The 21,413-nt window shown below is 45.0% G+C and overlaps 2 protein-coding genes across 9 annotated transcripts in view; one reads left to right on the top strand and one right to left on the bottom strand.

Moving 5' to 3' along the window:
* The window catches only part of sox5 (SRY-box transcription factor 5), an 86,497-nt gene that overhangs the window by 14,310 nt on the left and 50,774 nt on the right, over nt 1-21,413 (bottom strand). For 6 of the 8 annotated variants that reach the window (XM_070853922.1, XM_070853923.1, XM_070853926.1 and 3 more), the window contains 3 exons: nt 14,071-14,197; nt 10,723-10,811; nt 3,280-3,441 (listed from right to left, as the gene is read on the bottom strand). In XM_070853922.1, the coding sequence (XP_070710023.1) occupies nt 3,280-3,441; nt 10,723-10,811; nt 14,071-14,197 (378 nt within the window). The remainder of the gene's footprint in view (nt 1-3,279; nt 3,442-10,722; nt 10,812-14,070; nt 14,198-21,413) is intronic. The other 2 variants (XM_070853924.1, XM_070853928.1) reach the window with 1 other exon arrangement.
* etnk1 (ethanolamine kinase 1) overlaps nt 1-21,413 on the top strand; it is a 110,909-nt gene that overhangs the window by 85,513 nt on the left and 3,983 nt on the right. The gene's annotated exons all lie outside the window — the stretch shown is intronic.

Here is a 21,413-nt window from a genome sequence, read left to right as displayed (position 1 = left end):
GTGTGTGTGGGCTGTATTTCACTTCTGTGGATGCCGATATGTGAAAGCGACATCAGGGTTCTGCATCTTATCACGAGAGCTGACGGTTCAATTAACAGGACAAGTGTGTGTGCCACTACCGTTTATCCTGGGCAGGTCTCAGTGTGTGTGTGTGTGTGTTTAGGTGTGTGTGCTACAATGTCCATGTCGAGACCTTTACATGCGCCTCTCTCCTTTCAACTCTGTGTCTTTCCTCCTCTCTTCTTTTTCCTTCCAGCTATGAGTGACTGGAGATTAATTATATTGTCATATCTAATTCTCTCAGACAGCAGTACAGGCAGATATGACACTGTTTCTTACAGTATGTGGCACTTATTCAAACCCCAACTACTCAAGTATGCACTTCACATTTTCTACTAATTTGTATTTGGAGAAAACAGTAGTGTAGACGTGACTTTACCTTGACAGTCTAGACTGACTGCTTTAGTTTGCCTGCATTATTTCTGTAATTAGAGCAGGCTTGTTGGCTCCACACCATCTTTGCTGCTTTAGATTCCAGTAGATTAACAATATTTGTCACTTTCCAGTAACTCCTGAATTTGATAATTCTATGACTTTTTAACATTATGTCAGTTCTAAATGTATTTGATGAATTTGCACTGCTAACTCTTAAAATGGTTTTACCATTTTGGTTATTCTAGGCTCTCTATGGTCCCTAACTTGTGATTTCCACTGACAAACTATACAATTCGAACAGAAATGTTTATATGGCAAAACAAGTGCAGGATTGTTGCCGTAATTCCCTTCTAATTCTTCCACAACACAAACAAACAAATAATATATGTCAATAACAGTGGTATTGACAGCTGCATGTTGTCACTGTATGCCTGTTATAGTTAGCAGTAGGAGTTAGGGTTATGCTAATTCTAAAATGTACCCATGTGCAGTCATAGAAGACGCAATCAGAGCCTTTACTTTAGTACAAGCAGTAATGCTACCATGTAAATTTACTGTGTTTTTAATAGTTCCTTAAGTAAAAGTAGAGATATATTATCTGAAAAAGGTATTTAAAGATGCAAAAATACATCAAAAAGTATGGTAATTGAGTAAATGTACTTTGGCCAGTGCGTGTGTGTGTGCTGCATGTCAGGGAATGGGCTACATATGGTGCATAATTTGAATTGCACTCCTGTATGGGTCTGTATGCATGCCTGCCTACATCTGAAGATCCACTCTTGCGTATAAGAAAGCTGCATGTATGCTGCAGTGATTTGTGCATGTGTGTGTGTTTGTAAAGGGCCTGCATGGCTTCTAGTTGGCATGGTGTCTTCTTCACCACCTGTATGTGTGTGTGTGTGTGTGTACATTTGCGCACGTGTGTGTGTGTCCGTGTCTCACCCGAGGGTAAAGCACTTAAGCGGTGTGTGCCTGAGTCCAAACAGCTGTGAGCAGAGGCAGACAGCGCGTCTCTAAATGACTAGAGACCTGAGATGGAGCCCACAGGGGGAGCACACCTCTGAAATATACATGTCACTCACCCAGAGAGAGAGAGAGGGAGAGAAAAAATGAGGGAGAGTGTTGCAGTGGTCAGCCTGAATAAAAGAAACCAAAAAGAAAAGGAGGCTGAGAGATTGATAGACATATAGAAAAGAAAAGGAAAAGAAAAATGCAAGAAAGACAAACCACCACACCATGGAGCACTTATCTAAACTTTCTCTTGATGCTCACAAACAGAGCAAGTGCAACGGGTGAAACTCAAAAACAGCGATCAATTGGCCAGTTTGGCTCCATGGGGCCTGTCGGGTGCCATGAGGGTCCACTCCCCAGTCTGCCACTCCTGCTGGACCGGGGAGGCCATTACGACTCCCCTCTTCCCCCCACCACAGGCCGCAGCACTCGCCTGTCAGCCCAACTCCATATATATGGTAATAAGACGAGTGTGTCGGCGGGGCGGGATGGCAGCGCGTGCGTGTTTGTGTGTGATGGAAGTGCAGGGAGGGGCTGATGGACAGGGAAGCAGGGGTGCAAGCACTGGGGTCAACCGTATGCTTTAAAGTGTGCCACCAGCTAGTCCCAACTGTGTGAGTGTGTGCATGTGTGTGTGTGTGTGTGTGAGTAAGTCAGGAAGAAAGTAGGAAAAAAGGGTGATAAGGAAGGATGAAGAAGTTGAAAGTAGCAGAGAAAAAGATGTGAAAGGGGAAATAAGGACAGGAGGAGAAGAGCGGAGGGAAGGAAAGGAAGTTGGGAAAGTTGGACTTATATCTCTGTGGGATTTTAAAAGTGTTGTCCTGCTTTCAGACAGACAAGTTTGAAGCCGTGTGTGACAGCGTCTGTGTGTTTGTTGAGATTTGTGACTAACAACTACACTTGTGGGGGTCCTAGGGTGGACAGAGGTTGGCAGGGGGCTCTGTGTTTGTATGGGTGGGGGGAGGTGGTCGGGGTCCCAACGGCTGACCAGATATTCATAGAATTCCACTTGGGTGGACACAAGGCTTCCCCCTCGCTCCTATTGTGCAGTCAGCCACGAAAACGGCAAACACCAATACATCCTGAAATCCACAGCGACTATATACCAGCTGGAGTTCTGCGATAAAGTTGGGGTGTGATGTGAGTGTTGTTAGGGGACCGAGTAGCAGCGAGGCGGGCATCAGTACGAGGAGGTGACCGTTGCTCAGGACACTTGTTTGATTGGGAAGAAAAGGACCAGATTCGGGATGCAACACAAACTTCAAACAAGCTTGGACGCACATTTTCAGCTCATGCAATGCAGTCAAACACAGTGTCATTCACTCTTTCGGTCTCTGTTGTAACACTAGAAAGGCCAAAGTGAACACAGTCAGACTGCTTAAGTCATTTCTGGCTATAATTGAGTAAAAAAAAATCCTATATTTTCTTTAAAAGTGAATGAATTTGCCAGTGTAGTGAGAAGATTTTAATTCGTTTCCAATAGAAGTCCATTTATTACAAGACTACAAGAGAATAAGAAAGAATAAGGCAGGTCACTAAAAATAAAAGTACATTTTAGAAAATACTTAATAACAAGGTGAAAAAGGTGAATGAACTTCACTTGTAGATTTTTAATAAAGTACTTTCTAAATCAACATTTGCAGCTTTAATGTCCTTAAATGTTGTTTTATATCTGGACATTTTTAAAAATCTGGAAAAAGTGGTTAAACTCAACCTGTGTGAGCCAACTCTCAACTGGCATTTCTAGTATTAAAACACCCAAACATGCTCTCACACACACACACACACACACACACACACACACACACACACACACAGACTCTTTTCCCTTACCTTTGTCTTGTTTGATGGCGGGGAGCTGCGGCCCTTGTCGCTCTGTGAGTGTGTGTTGGTGGGTGGGGAGTGTGTGCCCAGGTTGGCTTGGGGAGGCATGCTTCCTCCGTGCTTGGCCCCCGGGGAAACCTGCATGGCTGCCAGCTGAGCTGCGTACAACTGCTGCAAGGTCAGAGAGACAGGTAGAGAGACAGAGAGACAGACAAGAGTTGATATGGGGGTGAGGAGGGGGGGGGGGGGGGGGGGGGGGGAGTAGGGGTAGTAAGAAAAGAAGAAGAAGGAGGAGAGGAGGGGAGGAGGGAAAAAAAGGAGAAGAAAAGGGCGACATGAATAAATGAATACTCGAGAGCGCACAAACAAAAAAGAAGACGCCGGCTAAAAAGCTCTGGAAGAAGAGGCCATTAGTGGCCCGGCCTCTGTTTGTGTGACAGAGAGAGATAGAGAGGGACATCTCCACTGTCAACCCCCTCCCTCACCCCATGGGAGAAGCGCTAACAGCCTCTCTGACAGGCCCAGAGATGGCCATGTCCCCTCCAGGTGCATCGTGGGAGAAAGGGAAAACATTCCGGCTATCGAGGTCACGCCGGAGAGCCCGGCTCTTGCTCAAGGTGAAAAAAAGTGATGATGGAGAAGGAAAAGAGAGTGAGGGAGATGTGCGAAGCTACATGCCTTGTGTCTTGTGCCCCTGCGATGTTTCTAATGTTCTGACAAGAAGATGCGAAAACACAGAAATGCAATAAAATTGTCAAAAATAAAGATAAATTGTTTCAATAACTGCTGTGGGAAACAAAAAAACAGGATTTCCCTATTCTTATTTATGTATTTAATTAATTTCCAATTAAATAAAAGCATTATGGCTTGAGCTGCTATGGTGTGAACATACTCGGGAATATTTATGCAATACCATTGTATCACACAAAACAGTCTCTGGCCAGTATTTCCACAGCAACAGACAGACAGCATAATATTCACAACTTGGAAGAAGCTTCAGTATTCATAAACACTTCTTTCTGTCTCTATCTTCATCCTCAAAATCATCCAGCAAAGCTCAATTACTTTCATGTCGGCTAATACAAATCTCCAAGACGCCGTTTTGTTTTCTCAGGATTGTTATTCCCTCCTCTGAACAGAACGGTTGTTTAGCGAGAAGTAACTGATGTGTTGTTTTTTTGAATAGTTATAATTGTTATTATTTATTTCTGGTGGAAGATTTTTCTGGAAGAAGACCATCCTTTTTTTTTTTTTTTTTTTTGAGTTTAACTTCCGTCCTTCTGTTGGTGCTTGGCTGCCGGCCACCGGCGTCAAACAAAGGCTGGTTTATGCAAATGGACAAGGAAGAGATGCTGTCACTGCTATCTCTCTCTCTCTGTCCGCTCGTACCTCTCTCTATCTCTCTTGACAGCCACATTAGCTCCCACTCTCTATGCTATCTTAAATAAAGACATTTATCTCTTTTTATACAAACGAGAGAAAAAATGAGACATTCAAAACTGGCAGCGGACACACTCACACAAAGAAGTACTATTTGGAAGAAACTCATATTTGAATTTGAAATAATCTCCGCCTGACTGTCACTCACATGTGGAAACAACAATATTCATGTAAAAGCAGCATGTTTTCTGTTACAATACTCGACTCTGTTGCTTCTATTGAACTCCCAAACTTTCCATTTCACTCTTAAATAAGATACCTGCCCGCTCCAAACAGAGGAACAGGATGAAAGGTAACTTCATCCCTTAATTGCAAAGCTGAGGTTATGAAGAGCTCCACATGTTCAACTGACTGTCCAGAGCCGTCATTTCTCCATATTCAGCCAGCTTTCTGTTCAGTGCTGGGACTGAACACTTCTTCACTGAATATCAGACCGTATGGCTTTGGTGCCACTTGGTTTTGGAAAGAAACCCAGAGTGTCAGCTGTTATAGACACCAAGGGGGGCAATGATAATTGAGGTACGTACAGTAGATGAGGTGTGCTGCTGCTGCTGATGTGGAAATCAGCGGGGGATCGGTCATGCTCTGGCGAGCTACACAAACGCGGCGCTGAGGACCAGCTCGCGGAGATCAGATCAGCCTCCGCTCGCTCATTTCTCTTCAATTAGCTGCACTGTGGCTCCTGGAAGAGAGAGTGAGGAGGGGGCGAGGGGTGCAGTCGAGCATGAACACCCCTCAACCCCCCCCCTCCCTTCCCTACCAGCCAAACCCCCTAGCGAGTGGACCACAGGCGGTGTGTGTGTATGTGTGTGTGCGTGTGAGTGTGTGTGTCCTGCCATATTCGGACCAGTGGTTCAAAGGCCTCTTTATTTGCGGAGTGAATTGAGTTCCATTACAAGGCCAGCTCCCGTCACTCAAAGCCTGCTCAATGGGCCGGCGTGCAATGACACACACACACACACACACACACACACACACAGCTCACAGAGACACACACACACACACACACGGTACAGAAGGCAGAGGCACTGTGGAGCGCGCCCAGAGCGTCGCCACAACGACATGCATGTCAACAAACAGGAAGTGACAGCGCAAAGCCCCCTGGGGTGACCGGAGGAGCGAACACACACACACACACACACACACACACACAGGCACAGACACACAAACACAATATGCAACACAATGAGTTGGGGAGGGGGGTGCAATCGTAGTTGCAGGATGAGAGTAAGGAATTTTAAATGTCACTCACTGGCCAGGCCTACTGCTGAGCTGTGTGTGTGTGTGTGTGTGTGTGTGAACCGTTACGACCTGCTCCTCACTCCGTCTGTCCCTAATCCTCTAATGTGAGAACAGCACTAACACATCTGCATGTTTCTGTTTGTGGTCAGCCTGTGCTTGTCACATGACTCTCCCTGTGTGTGTGTGTGTGTGTGTGTGTGTGTGTGTGCAGCCTGAACTCTATTGACGGGAGGTGAAAAGGTGATGTGTGACTATTGGTGGTCTTCTGAGTGGAGACATGGTGGTGATTGTTTGGCATTAGTGCTATTGACACTGTGTGTGTGTGTGTGTGTGAGCTCACACACACACACACACACACACACACACACACCGGGCTGTGTCTACTCTCTTAGGGGGGTTTATGTGTGTGAATCTTGGTCAATAATCTGCGGCTTTAGTCAGATTACCAGCTCGCCTGGGCTTTGTTGTCAGAGTTAGCGGCGCTTCAGAGCAGTCTGAGCTCCATTGTTTACATGGACACCGGGGACAATTGTATGGATCTTAATGGATTCTTGTCTGTCTGTCTGTCTGTCTGTCTGTCTGTCCGGAAGTCAGACAGACAGAGAGACAGACAGCCAGTCTGTCTGTCTGTCTCTGTCGATATGTTATCAATTTTATGACTGAATTAAGCAATAAATAAAACAAATACGGCCCACAAAGGAGGGGGAACACAACATTTTGTCAGGGACAGGTTTTTATGTCACATTCAAATCTTTTTGGACTTTTTGGACAGTCGAAAAGAAGAGTAAGAAAGAATAAAAAGGGAGATTTTACTTTTACATCTTTGCTGAATAACTAACTAACTTGCAACCTGAATATTTTATTTAGAAATTTCATCGCAATTCTGAGACAAAAACAAAACAAAGGACTCGGTAAAGTAAGTCAGAAGGATTTTACACCAATAATCATAGAGGATTACAGACTTATTGTGTGTTCGAAAGTGGTGAGGCAGAATTTGCCTTAGCACCTATCTCTGCCGTCTATTGATTTCACACCGATCCCACAGTGCTATCACAAAATGGCATTTCCTTGCCACTCCGAGAAGCCTTTAAGGCCGTGAAGAAGATATCAACACGGAAGCAATTCTCACATCTGAGAAAATGCTTTGCTGTGCTCTTTCTCTCTTCCAGATAAGGTTTTCTGGAGAAACAAGTTAGACGATTGATTTCTCATTTACCTTCTGTCATCTGTCCCGCTCTCTTTTTTCCTCCCTCCCTCCCTCCCTCCCTCCCTGCCTGCCTCCCTCTAACTGCCTGTCTGTTGTTCGTCCGTCCATCTCTCCGGTGTACAGTGTGGTAATCCAGGACAATATGTTCCAACATCTGCCTCTCCATATGATGCCTGACCCACGCCATTGACCCTCTTTTACCGCGCGCCACACACACAATTAATCTCTCACTCACATCCACACTTTTCTCCTCCACTTACCTCAATCCCCCCATCTCTCTTTCCCTCTGTTTATCCTTTTAACTGATCATTCTCTCTGGTACCTCTGCACCTTCCCTGCCGATCTCTCTCTCTCTTGTCCGGATAAGTGTATTTTTCTTCTCATTTTCCTGCTCTCTCTGTTCTTTTCGGTCCACTTATGTGATATGGAGGGTATCAATGATATCTAGGGTCAATAGGGAGCCAGATTAACATCCTCTAATGCACAATGTCACATTTATCCCCCAGATTAAGATGCTAAATGCCAAACTTGTACACTGCAAAGCCTCCTTTGCCTTGAAAACAGTCTGTGGAGGATTCTCTGTTAAGCTCCCATTCACTATAAGTGCCACTCTTTTGATTTTAATGGAGGATGTTTTAAACATAGAAGGAGCTTTAAATCATTGAGAGATTAATACATTTTTCTAAGAATTGCACTTAACTAAAAGCTGTGCTTTTGAGTTTTCTCTTAGTCCTCTTTCTATGTATGCAATTACAGTGTCATCGAGGCATACATGCTGTTCTGCACTGATAGTTTCATTGATATGCGTATTATTATACCCTCTTTTTTTATCAGCTTATAAGAGGAATGTTGTATACTTGTGCAATGTAAAGGGGCACTCCTCTAAGTTACACCTCAAGTTTAGTTTAAAAATATATTAATTCAACTACAAATATGACAATATGCAAATATGCTGTCTTAAACTGGAGGCAGGGAGCTTGAAAGACGTGAGTGTCTACCAGCCAGCGAGGCTCAGACAGAAGGCGCTACTGAGTTGCATTGTGGGAAATGTACGATTCAGAGCTTCTGGGCTCAACCTACAAATTGAAACGCAAAGTCAAAGTAACTCAGGCATCTTTTAAGTCAACCAGCTTCAAACCATGTGCAGTACTACACTTCTGTAGTGTCCCTTTAATTTTGTTGGTGCGGTAGCCACATTTTTTATTATTTTTTTTAATCCTACAAGGAAGTTAGTGATGCATATGTATTTTAATAAAAATAAAAGGCAAGTACAAAATAAATTATCAAGCACGTTGTTAAGAGAAAGAGACAGATCATTACTGGACTTCTGGGTAATAAAACTGCAGTTACTTAATAGCCAGTAAGGTCCCTGGTGCAGCTTTAATGTTGTTAGTAGGAGTGTATGAAGGTGTGTGCATACATTATGGGCTGCCTTCATTAGCATCATGGCACCAGTTCCCCAAGTGAGTCTTTGAAGTCTGTTGAAAGCACTGAGACACCAAAGGTCATGACCTGGACCAGATTACATTCTGTCCTCACGTTGCCTTAGATAAGAAACCCTCTGTTACATGTGTGTTGGATGTCACTACAATGTTATTAGTAAATCTGCCATTTTCATATTTTTACCTCATTTAAGGATTACATTTTCCTTTGTGCCAAACATTAGGCGTGTTCAAGTAATTACACTACACACTATAATGACTGTGTGTGTGTGTGTTAACAAGTTGAAATAACACATCGGTCAATGGGTTTCCATGCACTTCTGAATGCAACTTGAAAGTTCATTGTGTACTCTCTGACAATCTTTTATTTTCTATCTCTGTTTGTGGCTAAGTGGGTTCACCTGTGTCCTCTCCGACAAAACCACTGTGTTGCCGTGGCGACCCGAGGCCCGAGCTAACTGTCATGTCTCGTCTCGGCGACAGAAGCACCTCCTCATCAAATGAAGGCACAGAGACGATCCCAAAGGAAATCCAACCACATTGAGACATCTGTACTTGTTTTAGCCCGGGCAAATCCGTTTCTTTCTGAAAAGCCTTAATCTCGAATGTGTTTGTGTGTGTGTGTGTGTGTATGTGTGTGTGTGTGTGTGTGTGTGTGTGTGTGTGTGTGTTTTTCTGGGAGGATTGTAAGAAAGAAATCTGCTAGTGAGATGTTTTTTTGCACTTGCTGTGTCCTCTCACCCCTCCCTGCTGGTAAAAAACGAAAAAAACAAAATCCAACTGCAAGGTGGACAAAGCCGTTCAACTGGAGATTGAGTGAGTCTGAACACAGTCGAACATATGGACGGCTAGATTGAAGCAGTGATAACAGCACAGAGGACATTATTCTCAGGCTAAACACACAAATGTGCTCTCACACACACACACACACACACACACACACACAAGAGTAATAATGAAATCAGTGAGGACAGCGGGGTCCGTTCTCCATGACAGAATTACAAAGCTATTCTACTCTCCCTGTAGTGTCTAGCATATGGGGCAGCACGTTTGGTTGACAGGTGCAAATGTATTACACACACACTCTGCCTAACCTCTAACCCATATTTTCCCATCATTCCTTAAGTGTGTGGAAAAGATGTGCAGGTAAATGTGTGTCAACAGAACAGATAATCATGCGCGTGTGTCATATGTTACGATAATGCGTGTTAAGGAGACATGAGGGCTTGTAGGGGGGCGCCCGAGCAGGCTCTTAACCCCTGGGAAAGAGGGCCCCAAAGCTCACGAGGATCTGAATGGAAGAATCTGAGGGCTAGTCGTGTGCGCTTGCCTGCGTGAATGTGTGTGTGGGGGTCAGTAGGAGAGGGTGAGTGTATGAGCAGGGGTCGGGGGGTCAGGATTATATTTATTCTAAATATGCAGACAGGAAATGGACCAAAGTCAGACTCATCCTCCTTGTAAGTGGGAGAACAGATGTTGACTCATTTTTTGCCCGTTTCACTGTCTGTGGTTTCATCCCTTTCTGCTTTCTTGCTTTATTCAATGTTTCAAGCAAACAAGCAGACCACTTTCTTGAACGTGTACATATAAGTTTGATAAAATTGAGAATAGTGAGTGCCTAAAAAAATCCTTCTTGGTGTCCTCGGGTTCTTGTGGATAGACAACCAAATACGGTCATCATTTTGATCATGATGGTAACCTTAAAGTAAAATCGCACACAAAGAAGCCTCTGTGCTGTTAAAAGAGATTGAAATCTCTTCAGCATCACCCACAGATGAGCTCTGACAGTCGATCTGAATACTTCTGTCTTGTGCTTCCTATTGCAGGACGCAGCTAGAGGGGTTAGGGTTACACTTGTCAGTTCTGTGTGATTTTTGGAGCTCTGATCATGAAGATCATGTTCTTTAAGGGATCGCCTCACTGTCCTCACTTTGGCAGAAAGTGACAGCTGTGCATCCCTCCCCCGTGGCTGTGTTTGTGGTGGTGTGGAGCTCAGTGTGCACTATATGTGGTGTGAACACTGTCAGGGGGTTTATTCCCAATGGAAAAACTTGGAGTGTTTTAGTCTGTGATATTCAAAAACTTTGGGTTCTGCTTCCGAGAGGTCATGTGGAGACTCACCTGGAGTTGTAAGGGTCCCAGTCCTGGTGTGGCAGCAGCAGCAGCAGCAGCCATCGTTGTGGGGATGAGCTGGAGGGGGTAGGGGTCACCTGAAGAGAACCAGAGAAGAAAGAAGAATATTAAATATTAAATCAAAAACACTTGCATCCCCCCTTCTCACACCTCTCCTCTCAGTCACTAACCCTTTCTCCATCCATCCCTCGATCCTCATTCTGTCTCCCTTTCCTCTCCCTCATCCTCCATCTCTCTCTCTGCTTCTGCATCCCCCTCCCTCATCCCTCATCCCCCTGTTTTTCTCCTCTCTCTCGTCCCACCTTCGTCCCTCTCTTCCAGCTCTCGCCTCACCCCCATCGATCCCCCTCCCACCATCACCACCTGAGTCCTTCTCTGCAGCTGTTAAAGCCGTCCTTTGTGTGCGCTGCTGGTAGGGCCTTAATGAAAAGCCTGATTGTGTGTCCTCCTCCTTAATACCCCCTGACAAAGAGCAGCGAGGTGAGGGGATTCTGATAAAGCTGGCCCCAGCGCCATAATTAAGAGCCGCCACTGCCGATTGCTGCTCTCTCTTTTCTCTTTTTTTTTTTCTCCCCTCAACTGTCTACTCTGGCGCTTTGTTTGGAGAGCGCTGCGCTTTCAGTCTCTCCCCCACTTTCTCTCTCCTTGTGTCCTTCTTGTTGTCATCTTTCTCTCTTCACAAGTTACTCTCCACCTCCATCCCTTCGTCTCCCTCTCTCCCCGTCTGTCAGGAGTGATAAATCAAGAGATAGATGGATGAACAGGGCGGAGGAGATGACAGAAGTGCAGAGAGAAAAGCAGGGGGAGCAAAGGACGAGTGAGGATTATTAGTGACCAGGTGCAGATAGGCCATGTTGTAATTACTCCGAGAGAAAGCGAAAGAGAGAAAAGAAGGGAGAGAAAGGTCAGAGATGAGGGGAGGACAAGATGGAGGGTGAGCAAGGGCAGATGGGGAGAGGAGAGGAGGAATACTGTACTTAATTATTGTCATATTGCATAAAGCCAGCCTGATGACAGCTCTGATATGCATGTGGACGTGTCCACTAAGCAACTTTAAGCTGCTCACACTCGTTTCTTCATGGAGAAAACTTGGGAATGTTCTCGGGGCTTGACCTTGGATTTCTGACCTGAACGTTAAGCGGTCAGCCTCTTGGCTGTATCAGGACCATCTCGTGTGCATGTGTGTGTCCGTGGAAATGTGTGTGTGTGTTTGGCATAAGCCAAGACTTTCCTTCTGACATATTTTCCCATATAAAGTCGGTTCTTAAAAAAAAGCGAAGCTGAGGCATTCTTTTCTCCGGCAGAGAGGGCAGGAGGGATTAAAGAATTATTTCAGGACTGTGTATTCTAGGAGATGGGTCTTTTCTCTGCGCTCCCTGGACAAACATGAGCTGGGTGGATATTTATGCTCCTCCTGGGGGTCGCTGTAACAAAAGAGAGAAGCACGGAGGAAAGCAAACATGTTGCTCTTGGCTTGGGGACAGCGACCTCGGCGGACGAGGATGAAATTTCTCACTGACAAACAGACGAAAGACGAGACATATTGAAGGAAGTGAGATGCAAAAACGTCATCAGTGTCCCTTTGGTGTCAATTTGTCTGCAATTTCACATTTTTCGAATTCTTAAAGGGACACTCCACAGATTTTAAACATGGAGCTCGGTTTATTCGTCACGAGCAAGAAAACCAAGTCTGTAAAAATAGTTGTGTCATGTCTTATACGGCTCTGAGGTACAAACCCAATGATGTCAACAAGCTGTGTTAGGAACAGATGTAAGCATTTGTAGGGCAGGGATTGTCCAATGAAAAACACCATTGAGTTACATTATGGGAAATGTAGGATCCAGTGGTTTTGGAATTTGAATCATATTAGAGGGTTTTTCTTTTTTCAATCTGCCTTTTGTTAGCTCCTCAACTTTATCAAAGTGCAATGCTAAAACACTAATGTCCCTTTAAATGCATTTCAGTGTCTTCTCTAAGTTATTTGAAACCTACATGAAACACAAGAATTTGGCAAACCTTGGTACTGCAGAGGCCATATGTTAATGCTATTTAGGCAACTAAGCTTTGGACGTAAGAGAAAGTGTGAAAATGAGCTATGAACATGTTATATCTGAAAACGCAGTGCTGTTTGGAACTAATGTTGTTAAGTAGATTGTAAAAAGTTCTCAAAAAGTTAAACAGTTATCTTTAGCTTTAACATGTTGTGCTTGGACGAGAGAAAAACAGTGTTAGTGATCAACAGGAGTTCAGACAAGATGGCTACAGTTGCAGATAAAATCTATTCATATCTTCAAAGCTATGAAGCGCCGTGAGAATATGTCAGAGCACAATGCTACACATGTCCTATTTAGAGCTGCAGCACCAAACTACATCAACTCACAACAACTTTGAAACTTGCCAGAGTGTTTTCTCAGGGGCGGCCCAGCCTGGCGAAGCGTGCCAATCCGGTTGGAGTTGGCGAAGGCAGTGAAAAGACAAGCCCACCACTTGACAGGGTATTTACGTGGGCAGTGGGCGTGGGTGAAGATGGCACTAATTAAAATGAAATGGACTTGTTTGGGAAGCTGTGAAACTCCAAGGGGGTGGGGGGAGCGGGACTGAGTGTGCACGAGCATGGGTTTGTGTGCACGCTCACATATCGAAGAAAATTTTTTTTGTATTTTTTGTGTTTGCGATATCACAAAGCAATTTCTGGCTGCCTGGACGTTTGTGTGTGTATGTGTGTGTTAGTGTGTGTGGGCTGTGTTGGAAACATGTTCTGGCTGCGTCTTGTGTTAATGTGAGGAGAACCTGGGGCAGGTCACATTACCACCCCCCATCCCTCCCCCCTGCTAACCCCCCCAACCGTGCATTTATTCCCAGCATCCCCTGGCAAGCACCCACCACTCTTTCTCTCTCTCTCTGTCTCTGTCTCTCTCTCTCTATCATGGTAAACAACACATTGCCACACAGCCGGAGCGTGATAGCCAAAAAAAAAAAAAAAAAACATGTCCGGCAGGACGCCTGTATTTTGTTGCTTTTATACATCAAAAAATAGACAAGACAAAAGGAGGGAGCCAAAAGGACTAAGCGAGAGAGGGAGAGAGAGAGATAAAAAGAGAGAGATTGAGAGTGTAAACAGGAAGGGTGTATTTGGACTGGTTTTTCTATTAAGAGAGAGATGTTGTTGTAGGGGCGAGTTCGTCTTTTGGGAAACAATCCGACTCCTTGTGTGGGAAAACGGTCAGACTACCTTGCTTGGTGAAAAACATTTGAAACATCACACATAAAAAGTACTTTTACACTAAAAGTTGCACCTATTTATGAATGTATGCGCTCGCTTGTGTGTTACTCACTGCAGCCAGGCTTGTAGTTGAAGCCAGGGGGCATGAGGAAGCCCTGCTGGGCTGCTGCCGCCGCCAGGGTCCTCTGGTCCGGAGGAAAGACAGGAATCATCAGCGGAGGGAGTTGGCCCTGGACCTGCTGATGAAGGAGGGAGAGGAGAGAGTGGGAGGAAGAGAGTTGAAAAAGAAGAGGGAGCCATGAGCATCTTTGGCATGTCTTAAAGTGACCACCAGTAGACAGACACTGGAAACAATCATAATAATACTAAAAATAGCACTGTGTATGTAACTGATCCCAGAACAGCCTTGAGTACCATTCTGAGGACTCTTATGAATTACATAAGAATAATTTCTCAGAATCATATTCATTCAGACTCATATACATTTATTCATGTAACACACATATACGACATCAGTCTGCGAAGACTAATGAAGTCTCTCTCACACACACACACACACACACACACACACACACTTCTTCTCGATTCAAAGACAAAAAGCAAGTCATGAGGACAGTTCACAAAACTCTCACAACAGCTGGCCTTTTCCTTTTATTTGGAAGATGATGTTCTCTCCCTTCTCCCCGCATCAATCCCCCCCAACCACCCAAACATACCAACGCACACACAAACGCGCAGACACAACCCTCTCTGCGCGCCCGTCGGCAGAGAGCCATACGACTTCACAAGGTTTCCAGGAATTTAAAAGGAGAAGCAGAAAAAAGCTCCTCCGATGGGTGGCTTTGGCAGGGACGACAGGAGAGGGAGAGAGAGAGAGAAGGAGAGAGAGGGAGACAGAGAGAGAGAGAGAGAGAGAGAGAGAAGTAGGAGACAGATGGTTGCACTAAACAGCGTTCTGCCAAAAACAACACACAAAGACTCGCGTGTGATGGACTGACTGACAGTTTGAGAGGGAAGATGGGGGAAGATGAGGAGAGGAAGGGAGGAGGAGAGGGAGAGTGGAAGAAGGTGAGAGAAGGAGGAAAATAGGAGGAATCTTGTCATCACGTAAAGCTGAGGTGTAAAGCTGGTATGATGCACAAGCCACAAATATGAAGACAGGCAAGAAGCTCAAACCAGGTTCTGTGCAAATTTAAGCAGTTTTCCAAAAAGTCAGAACAAGGACAGCAATGTGTTTCCATAAACTAGTGGGCAACGGTTTAGATGCTACAAGATCACATACAGCACAGCCCCCAGTGACTCTTCTCCTCTGTAGGTGCATTTCAGGTATTTTCATTACTTAACGTGTTTTAATTGGCAAACAGTTTTGCTTTGAATCTCTGAGCGTGGCAGTGATACAATACAATACTGCACCCACACCAGAAGAAGAAGAAGAAACTAACTTTAGAAAAGTGCTTTATGTCCACTTGATCTTTGAAGACTCGATGAGATTCCATCTATATAACCGTTAAAAGTGACCTGTTAAGTATAAATGGCTTCCTACACTTCTACAAATTTGGGAAACTAGTGAGAAACCTGAAATTTTTAATTTTAGCCCCTTGAATGCATCATGCCCCCAAAACTCAGGAGCCTACATTTCCCATTATGCAACTTGACATCATCTTTCATTACACTCTCCTAGTCCTTAGAAAACTCCTCCTAAGCTACAGAACACATCATACAACTGTATTCAAAGGGGAGAAATACTCCTTGCAGGGCAGAAATGACACCACGGCCAAGCGACCAGTGCTGTGGATGCCCCGGAGTTTGGCCATGAGGATCCTCCCTAAAATGAACTACCCACTTGGTCAGTTTGGCGTGCCCTGTTTTTAACTGGATGTTGTGTCCTTTAATGAAAGTTGCAGATCTCCTAATAAGCGGAATAACTAAACATGAGACACAGTGAGCAAGAGAGCGCAGGAAAGGGTGAGAGAGAACAAATCGCCGAATGCTGGACTAAAGTAACTACTAGCAGATCTGAATAACATGTAAACAACTGTGGGATTAGCGAGAGAGTGACTAAAAGAAGGAGAGAGCTTGAGCAGAACTAGTGTGAGCTTATTATTATTATATATTATACGCACTTCAACGTACAATCTTTTTAAATGCACTTACTCCCAACAGATGATTGTATACTGCTTTGCCTTCAAGCAATCACTTACTGCTGATGCACCATTGGATTTGCCCTTGGTGCCCTACATTTAGGACACAAAGCCCCAATAAATTTAGATCTATCAAAGGCCAAAGTGGCCTTGCCTTAAAAATTCCATATCTGTCCTTGCGGCAAGTAAACGAAACTTCATGTGTAAGATTGCTGGAGCACCCCCTTAAATCAAACGCCTGATTGGGTCTTTAGATCTTTGACCTGCTCTCCTGGTTGCAAAACACTTTGTTCCCTCTTTAAAACTCATCTCTCCTCCTCCTCCTCCTCCTCCTCCTCCTCCTCTCATGTCTCTTATTTTGCCAGGAGGGCAGAGCGGTAATGGCTGAATAGGATAATGGGCAGGTAAAAGCTGTCTGATGTGGAAAATTGATCTGGAATGATGAAAATGGCTGGAAATGGCTTCACAATCATAAGGATGCGGTGGTACAATCAGGTAATATCTCAGTGATATGGACACTTGAAGTGGTTAGTGCTTGAGACAGGTAAATAGAGAGAGAGCGGCTGTCTCTCAGTGCTAACAGCTTTCCCTGCCTGTGTGTGTATACTCAAGTTTCCCTAGGCGTATGCATGCTCGTGTACTGTAAATACCTGTGTGTGTGTGTGTGTGTGTGTGTGTGAGTGTGTGTGAGTGTGTGTGAGTGTGTCTCATCCTCCCCCTCCTTCTGCCCCTGTGAGTCGGCATGCGGCAGCCAGCAGCACTGTAATCAAACTATCACGGCGCAGGGGAATAGCGCTCTCTTCAAGCGGCTCCTGTTTCCCCCTTACACCAAAAACAATAATTACTCCACCATTTTGGTAAACCATAAACCGCAGTGCCGCCTGCGCCACGCGATCAGAAGGGAGAGGCGTTCCAGCGCGACGCTCGGACAGGACCCCCGTGGGGACGAATCACAGACAGAACTGTTCTGCTTTGCCTTTCAGGCCTAATTGGACATATGCTGGAGTGGAGCTGGCTAGCAATACTGTAATGTACCGTAGGGAGGAGGAGAGGAGAGGAGAGGAGAGGAGAGGAAAGGAAAGGAGAGGAGAGGAGGAAGATAAGTCTGTGGCAGCTGTAATACATGCATACTGTACATAGTCACACTGGCTCATATACGGTGTGACGTCTGTGTGTGTGCACATGGCTTTGCTTCCTTCCACTACAAATGAAAATGAAAATATCATAGAAAGAAGTCTTTTACTCTTTTTATCCGTCTCTTTTTCTATCTCATAATTAAAAAGCCTGCACACAGTAAGGAGACATTAATCAGCCGACAGAACTGTTGCACAATACATGTAAGTCTCCACAATTGGATAAGAAGATCAAGCAACAGAAAAAAAAAAAAGAACAAAATGGCAAAAGAAAGGCACAAAAAAATGAGAGAAAAGATGAAATATGCAGAGTAAGACTGAGAACGTTTTATGGAGAATCGTTTCTTCCCATATGTTGCTGTTGAGTTGGATATGTGTGTAACAGCTGTCGAGCTGATGAGCAGGACCACTAGTCTAGCATGGTCACTGGCACACACACACTCTGACCTCCAAAGGGTAATACACACACACACACACACACACACACACATATGAGGCAGACAACATGGGTCAGAGCGAGTTGACTGTAACAGGAAGCAACAAGGATCTAGAAAATCTGTCTGAAATGTGTGTTTGCGTGCGTGTGTGTGTGTGTGTGTGTGTGTGTGTGTGTGTGTGTGTGTTGGGGGGTGGGGGTGAGGGTGGGGGAGGGTTGTCCAGCTGATCATATGATATTGGAGTGTCTCCCTCATCACGGCCCCTTATGCATTCCTTTCCATTTACATTCCTGTGCCATCTGCAAAATGACTTAATCTGATATTTCTCCTAATATTGAATGTACCATTAATGCAATACCTTAAAGTGGATTATGAGCTCAGTGCGTTAGCCTCGTGATCATAGTGTAAACTTTGAAACCAAGAGGGAGAAAAGAGACTGAGATAGCTCTCCCAAATCAGAGAAAAGGAATCAGAGACAAAGAGATGCATTGACAGAAGGAGAGAAAAGCCTGTGAGAGGAAGTGAGAGCGAGAGAAACAGAGAGAGGGAAAGTAAGAGCGAGGCCAGATCTATCAGACAATCTCCAGATCCAACATAAAGGAAAAGGCACATCTGAAACAGCAGGCGCTTTGGGGAATAACGCACTCCTCAGCTTCTCTTTCACATCAGGCCCAAAGCGAACATGAAAACCTACAACACACACACACAAAACATCACACTGCTGCTACTGTCGGCTGCCGATGTGGAGAAAAAGGGAAAAAAAAAAAAAAGAGACCTGAAACAAACAAAATTGGAACTCATCTGAAACCAAATCCTCTAATCAGTGATAAACTGAATGCAAAACAAAGAAAAATACTGTGAACGGTGGAGGAACCATATATTTAAAGAAAATGTGTGAAAGTTTTTCTTGAGAACTTTCACAGGGGCAAAGAGGACAGAAAGAAGGAGAGAAGTCGACAATTCACCCTGGCAAGAGAACTTCTCAGGAAATAAACAGCAGATAGACAGAACAGAATGAACAAGAGAGGGAGAAAGAGGAAGAGAGACGTAGAGGGGAGCAAGAGTTGGATAATTGGCAGCGAGTAGAGGCTGCGTTCACCACGCGCCAGGCGGCACAGCTTGAACTTAAAGCACCGCTGCGGCATAATGAAGATGTGGCCGCTAATTAACATATGGGGTGCGAAACAGGTTGGTTGGCACGCGGCGCGCTAAAAACTCCAAGGTAAAGTTATTATTGGGGAGTAATTAGCTCTATGAAGTTAATGCGCCGAACAATAGCTGCCAGCGCCGCACAATATGGCTCGCATCTGAGCACGCGAAAAAAATAGCCCCCGCTAAAGTGCGAGTCCCACAGCTAAAATCTGTTGGCGACCATATGCTCCGGCAATTAATGCAAGACCTGGATGACCTATTGCTAAAGAAGGGACGTGCGAGCGATAGAACCAATAATTAATTTGGAGAGAGAGAGAGAGGGAAAGAGAGAGAGAAATAGCTGGCTTTTAATATTCGTCCATTAACTTTCTATGGACAGGGACTATTAAAGGCCAGCCTGCTGTGAATGGGGGGCAAGGTTCATGTCGCAATGGCTAGGATGCACACACACACACACACAGGTATGTCTGCACAGCTATGTGTGTGTGTGTGTGGGTGCATTAGAGAGAGAGCATGTGAGGGAGGGCGGTTGGTTATGGTCCAGTTTATGAGTGTGTGTGCACATCTACACATACGGCGCGTAAGGAAAACACAAATTACACTGGTTGCGGTGTAATGGGAGTGATTTAACAATTACACAGGCAATTGGGTTAGCTGCTCCTATGCACATGGTACAGAGGTGCTGGTGTGTTGCCTGTGTGCACGTATGACGACTGCTGCTTTTGTGTGAAAATGAATCAAAAGCATTGCTTTTTACTGTTTTTGCTTTTGTGTCTCTCTTCTTCTCCCACAGACATAAAAATATCAACACGGGCAGCGGCTGTGCTTGTGACTGCAGCAGGTATTACACTTGAAGGGGTGTGTGTGTGTGTGTGTGTGTGTGTGTGTGTGTGTGTGTGATTGAGTTACCACTGTGGGTTAACCCTAATAGAGAGCTTGTTAGCTGCTGTCGCCAGCGTGTCTGGCCTCTCTTAAACTAGTCAAAGCATCAGGTGGCTTTTCTCTTTCTATCTATCTCCCTTTTTCTTCTCTGTGTCTCCCACCTATAGCAACGGTGCTGCTTGATGACTTGAAAGACAGCGAGCAGAGGTAGACACACACTTGCCTGAGTGTGTGTGTGTGTGTGTGTGTTTTGGTTGACTGAGTTTTGATTCATTAGGCAGGACACACTCGTGTCCCCTCATCCCTCTGTTTCAAAATATGCCGTGAGTGTGTGTGTCGCCTCTATTCTATAAAAATGTGTGAGTGTTTTCAAGGTAAGCCCTGAGCCGCGCGGCAGGTGAGCTCCTTTCATCCCTGTCGCGCTTCCCTGCACGGCGGCAGCAGTCGTCCCCGGCAACACTGGAGGGAGCCTCGGAGACAAGTTGTTTAATTAGAATGAGAGAAGACGAGAGGGAAAGCAAAGGGAAGTGTGAGGAAATGTGCTCACCCCTCTGAGCCTAACAAGAGGGCCCCTAGCAGGGGGTAGGGGTGTATTTGTGTGTGGTTTTGTGTGTCTGCATCTCTTTCTGCGCACACATGTTCTTGTTTTATAATTCTTTAGAGAGCGAGTTGTGTTATAGCCTCAGATTCACTACAAAGTTTGGCAGAATAAGGGTCATTTTTCCTGGATACGCTAAGGATATGAACTTGGATCAAGTGTTGGGATTAGAGGTTTAGGGGGATGAAGGAAGTTTACGTTTAAAGTTTAAGTCAAGGTTAAACTAGGATTAGGTGTAGCAGAATAAAAGCACCTTCTAAAACTAACTGTGTGTATGTGATAACAAAATGAAATCATCCTAATTGATGCTAATTGATGGATAATTCCAGGTAGGATCAATTAGTCTGGGCCAGAAAATGGCAAATCGCTGACACTAATGAACGGTGTGTGCACTCTGCTCGTACTATATGTTGTTGGCTTGTGCTGCTGTTATTCCTGCCTCTGCACATGAACGTGCCTGTTTGTCAGCTCACACCACATTCGGCGAGTGCCGTTGGCCTAAATAGTGGACGCTAACACGCATATCGCTAGCTTGATTTGGGTTTCAGGGTGAAAAAAAATAGGAAACCGGACGCGAGGTCAATAAATAATTTGTCCTCCTTTCATGAGGGATGTGTGTCAGTCTCCTCTCTTTTTCATGAGCTTGATTATTCGTTTCATTTCATCACCTCTTCCAAGTGGACGGTTGAAAGCATTCTTCACAGGCCTTTGGGGGTTTGGGCCTAACAAAGCCAAGGACGCAGACACACACAAACACACACGCACACCCACACACACACACGATGGGACAGCTGAACTCAGCCTCGTTAGGGGGAAATGCAATCACAAGGGGCTTATCATACAGACACAAAACACACACACACACACACGGACACACACGACCCAACACACTGAACCTGGTGCCCTCTCTCTGGCAGGCCATTGTATTGTGGGATTGTGCGGACAATCTCTTCATGAATGATTAAGCAGTGTATTTCTCGACCAAGTCTTTGATGATGAGTGTGTGTTTGATCATCAGGAGAGTGTGCAGCGCTCTCTCTGACTGCTTTCGAAACCCAGCGAGTGAAGGCGTATATTTCTGTATGTTTGTCCATGTTGGTGCGTACTTTGAT

Source organism: Pempheris klunzingeri, chromosome 22 (genome assembly GCF_042242105.1).
Source record: "Pempheris klunzingeri isolate RE-2024b chromosome 22, fPemKlu1.hap1, whole genome shotgun sequence".
Classification (NCBI taxonomy): domain Eukaryota; kingdom Metazoa; phylum Chordata; class Actinopteri; order Acropomatiformes; family Pempheridae; genus Pempheris; species Pempheris klunzingeri.
Note: the sequence above shows the minus strand (reverse complement) of the source record. Positions and strands in the feature narration are given on the sequence as shown.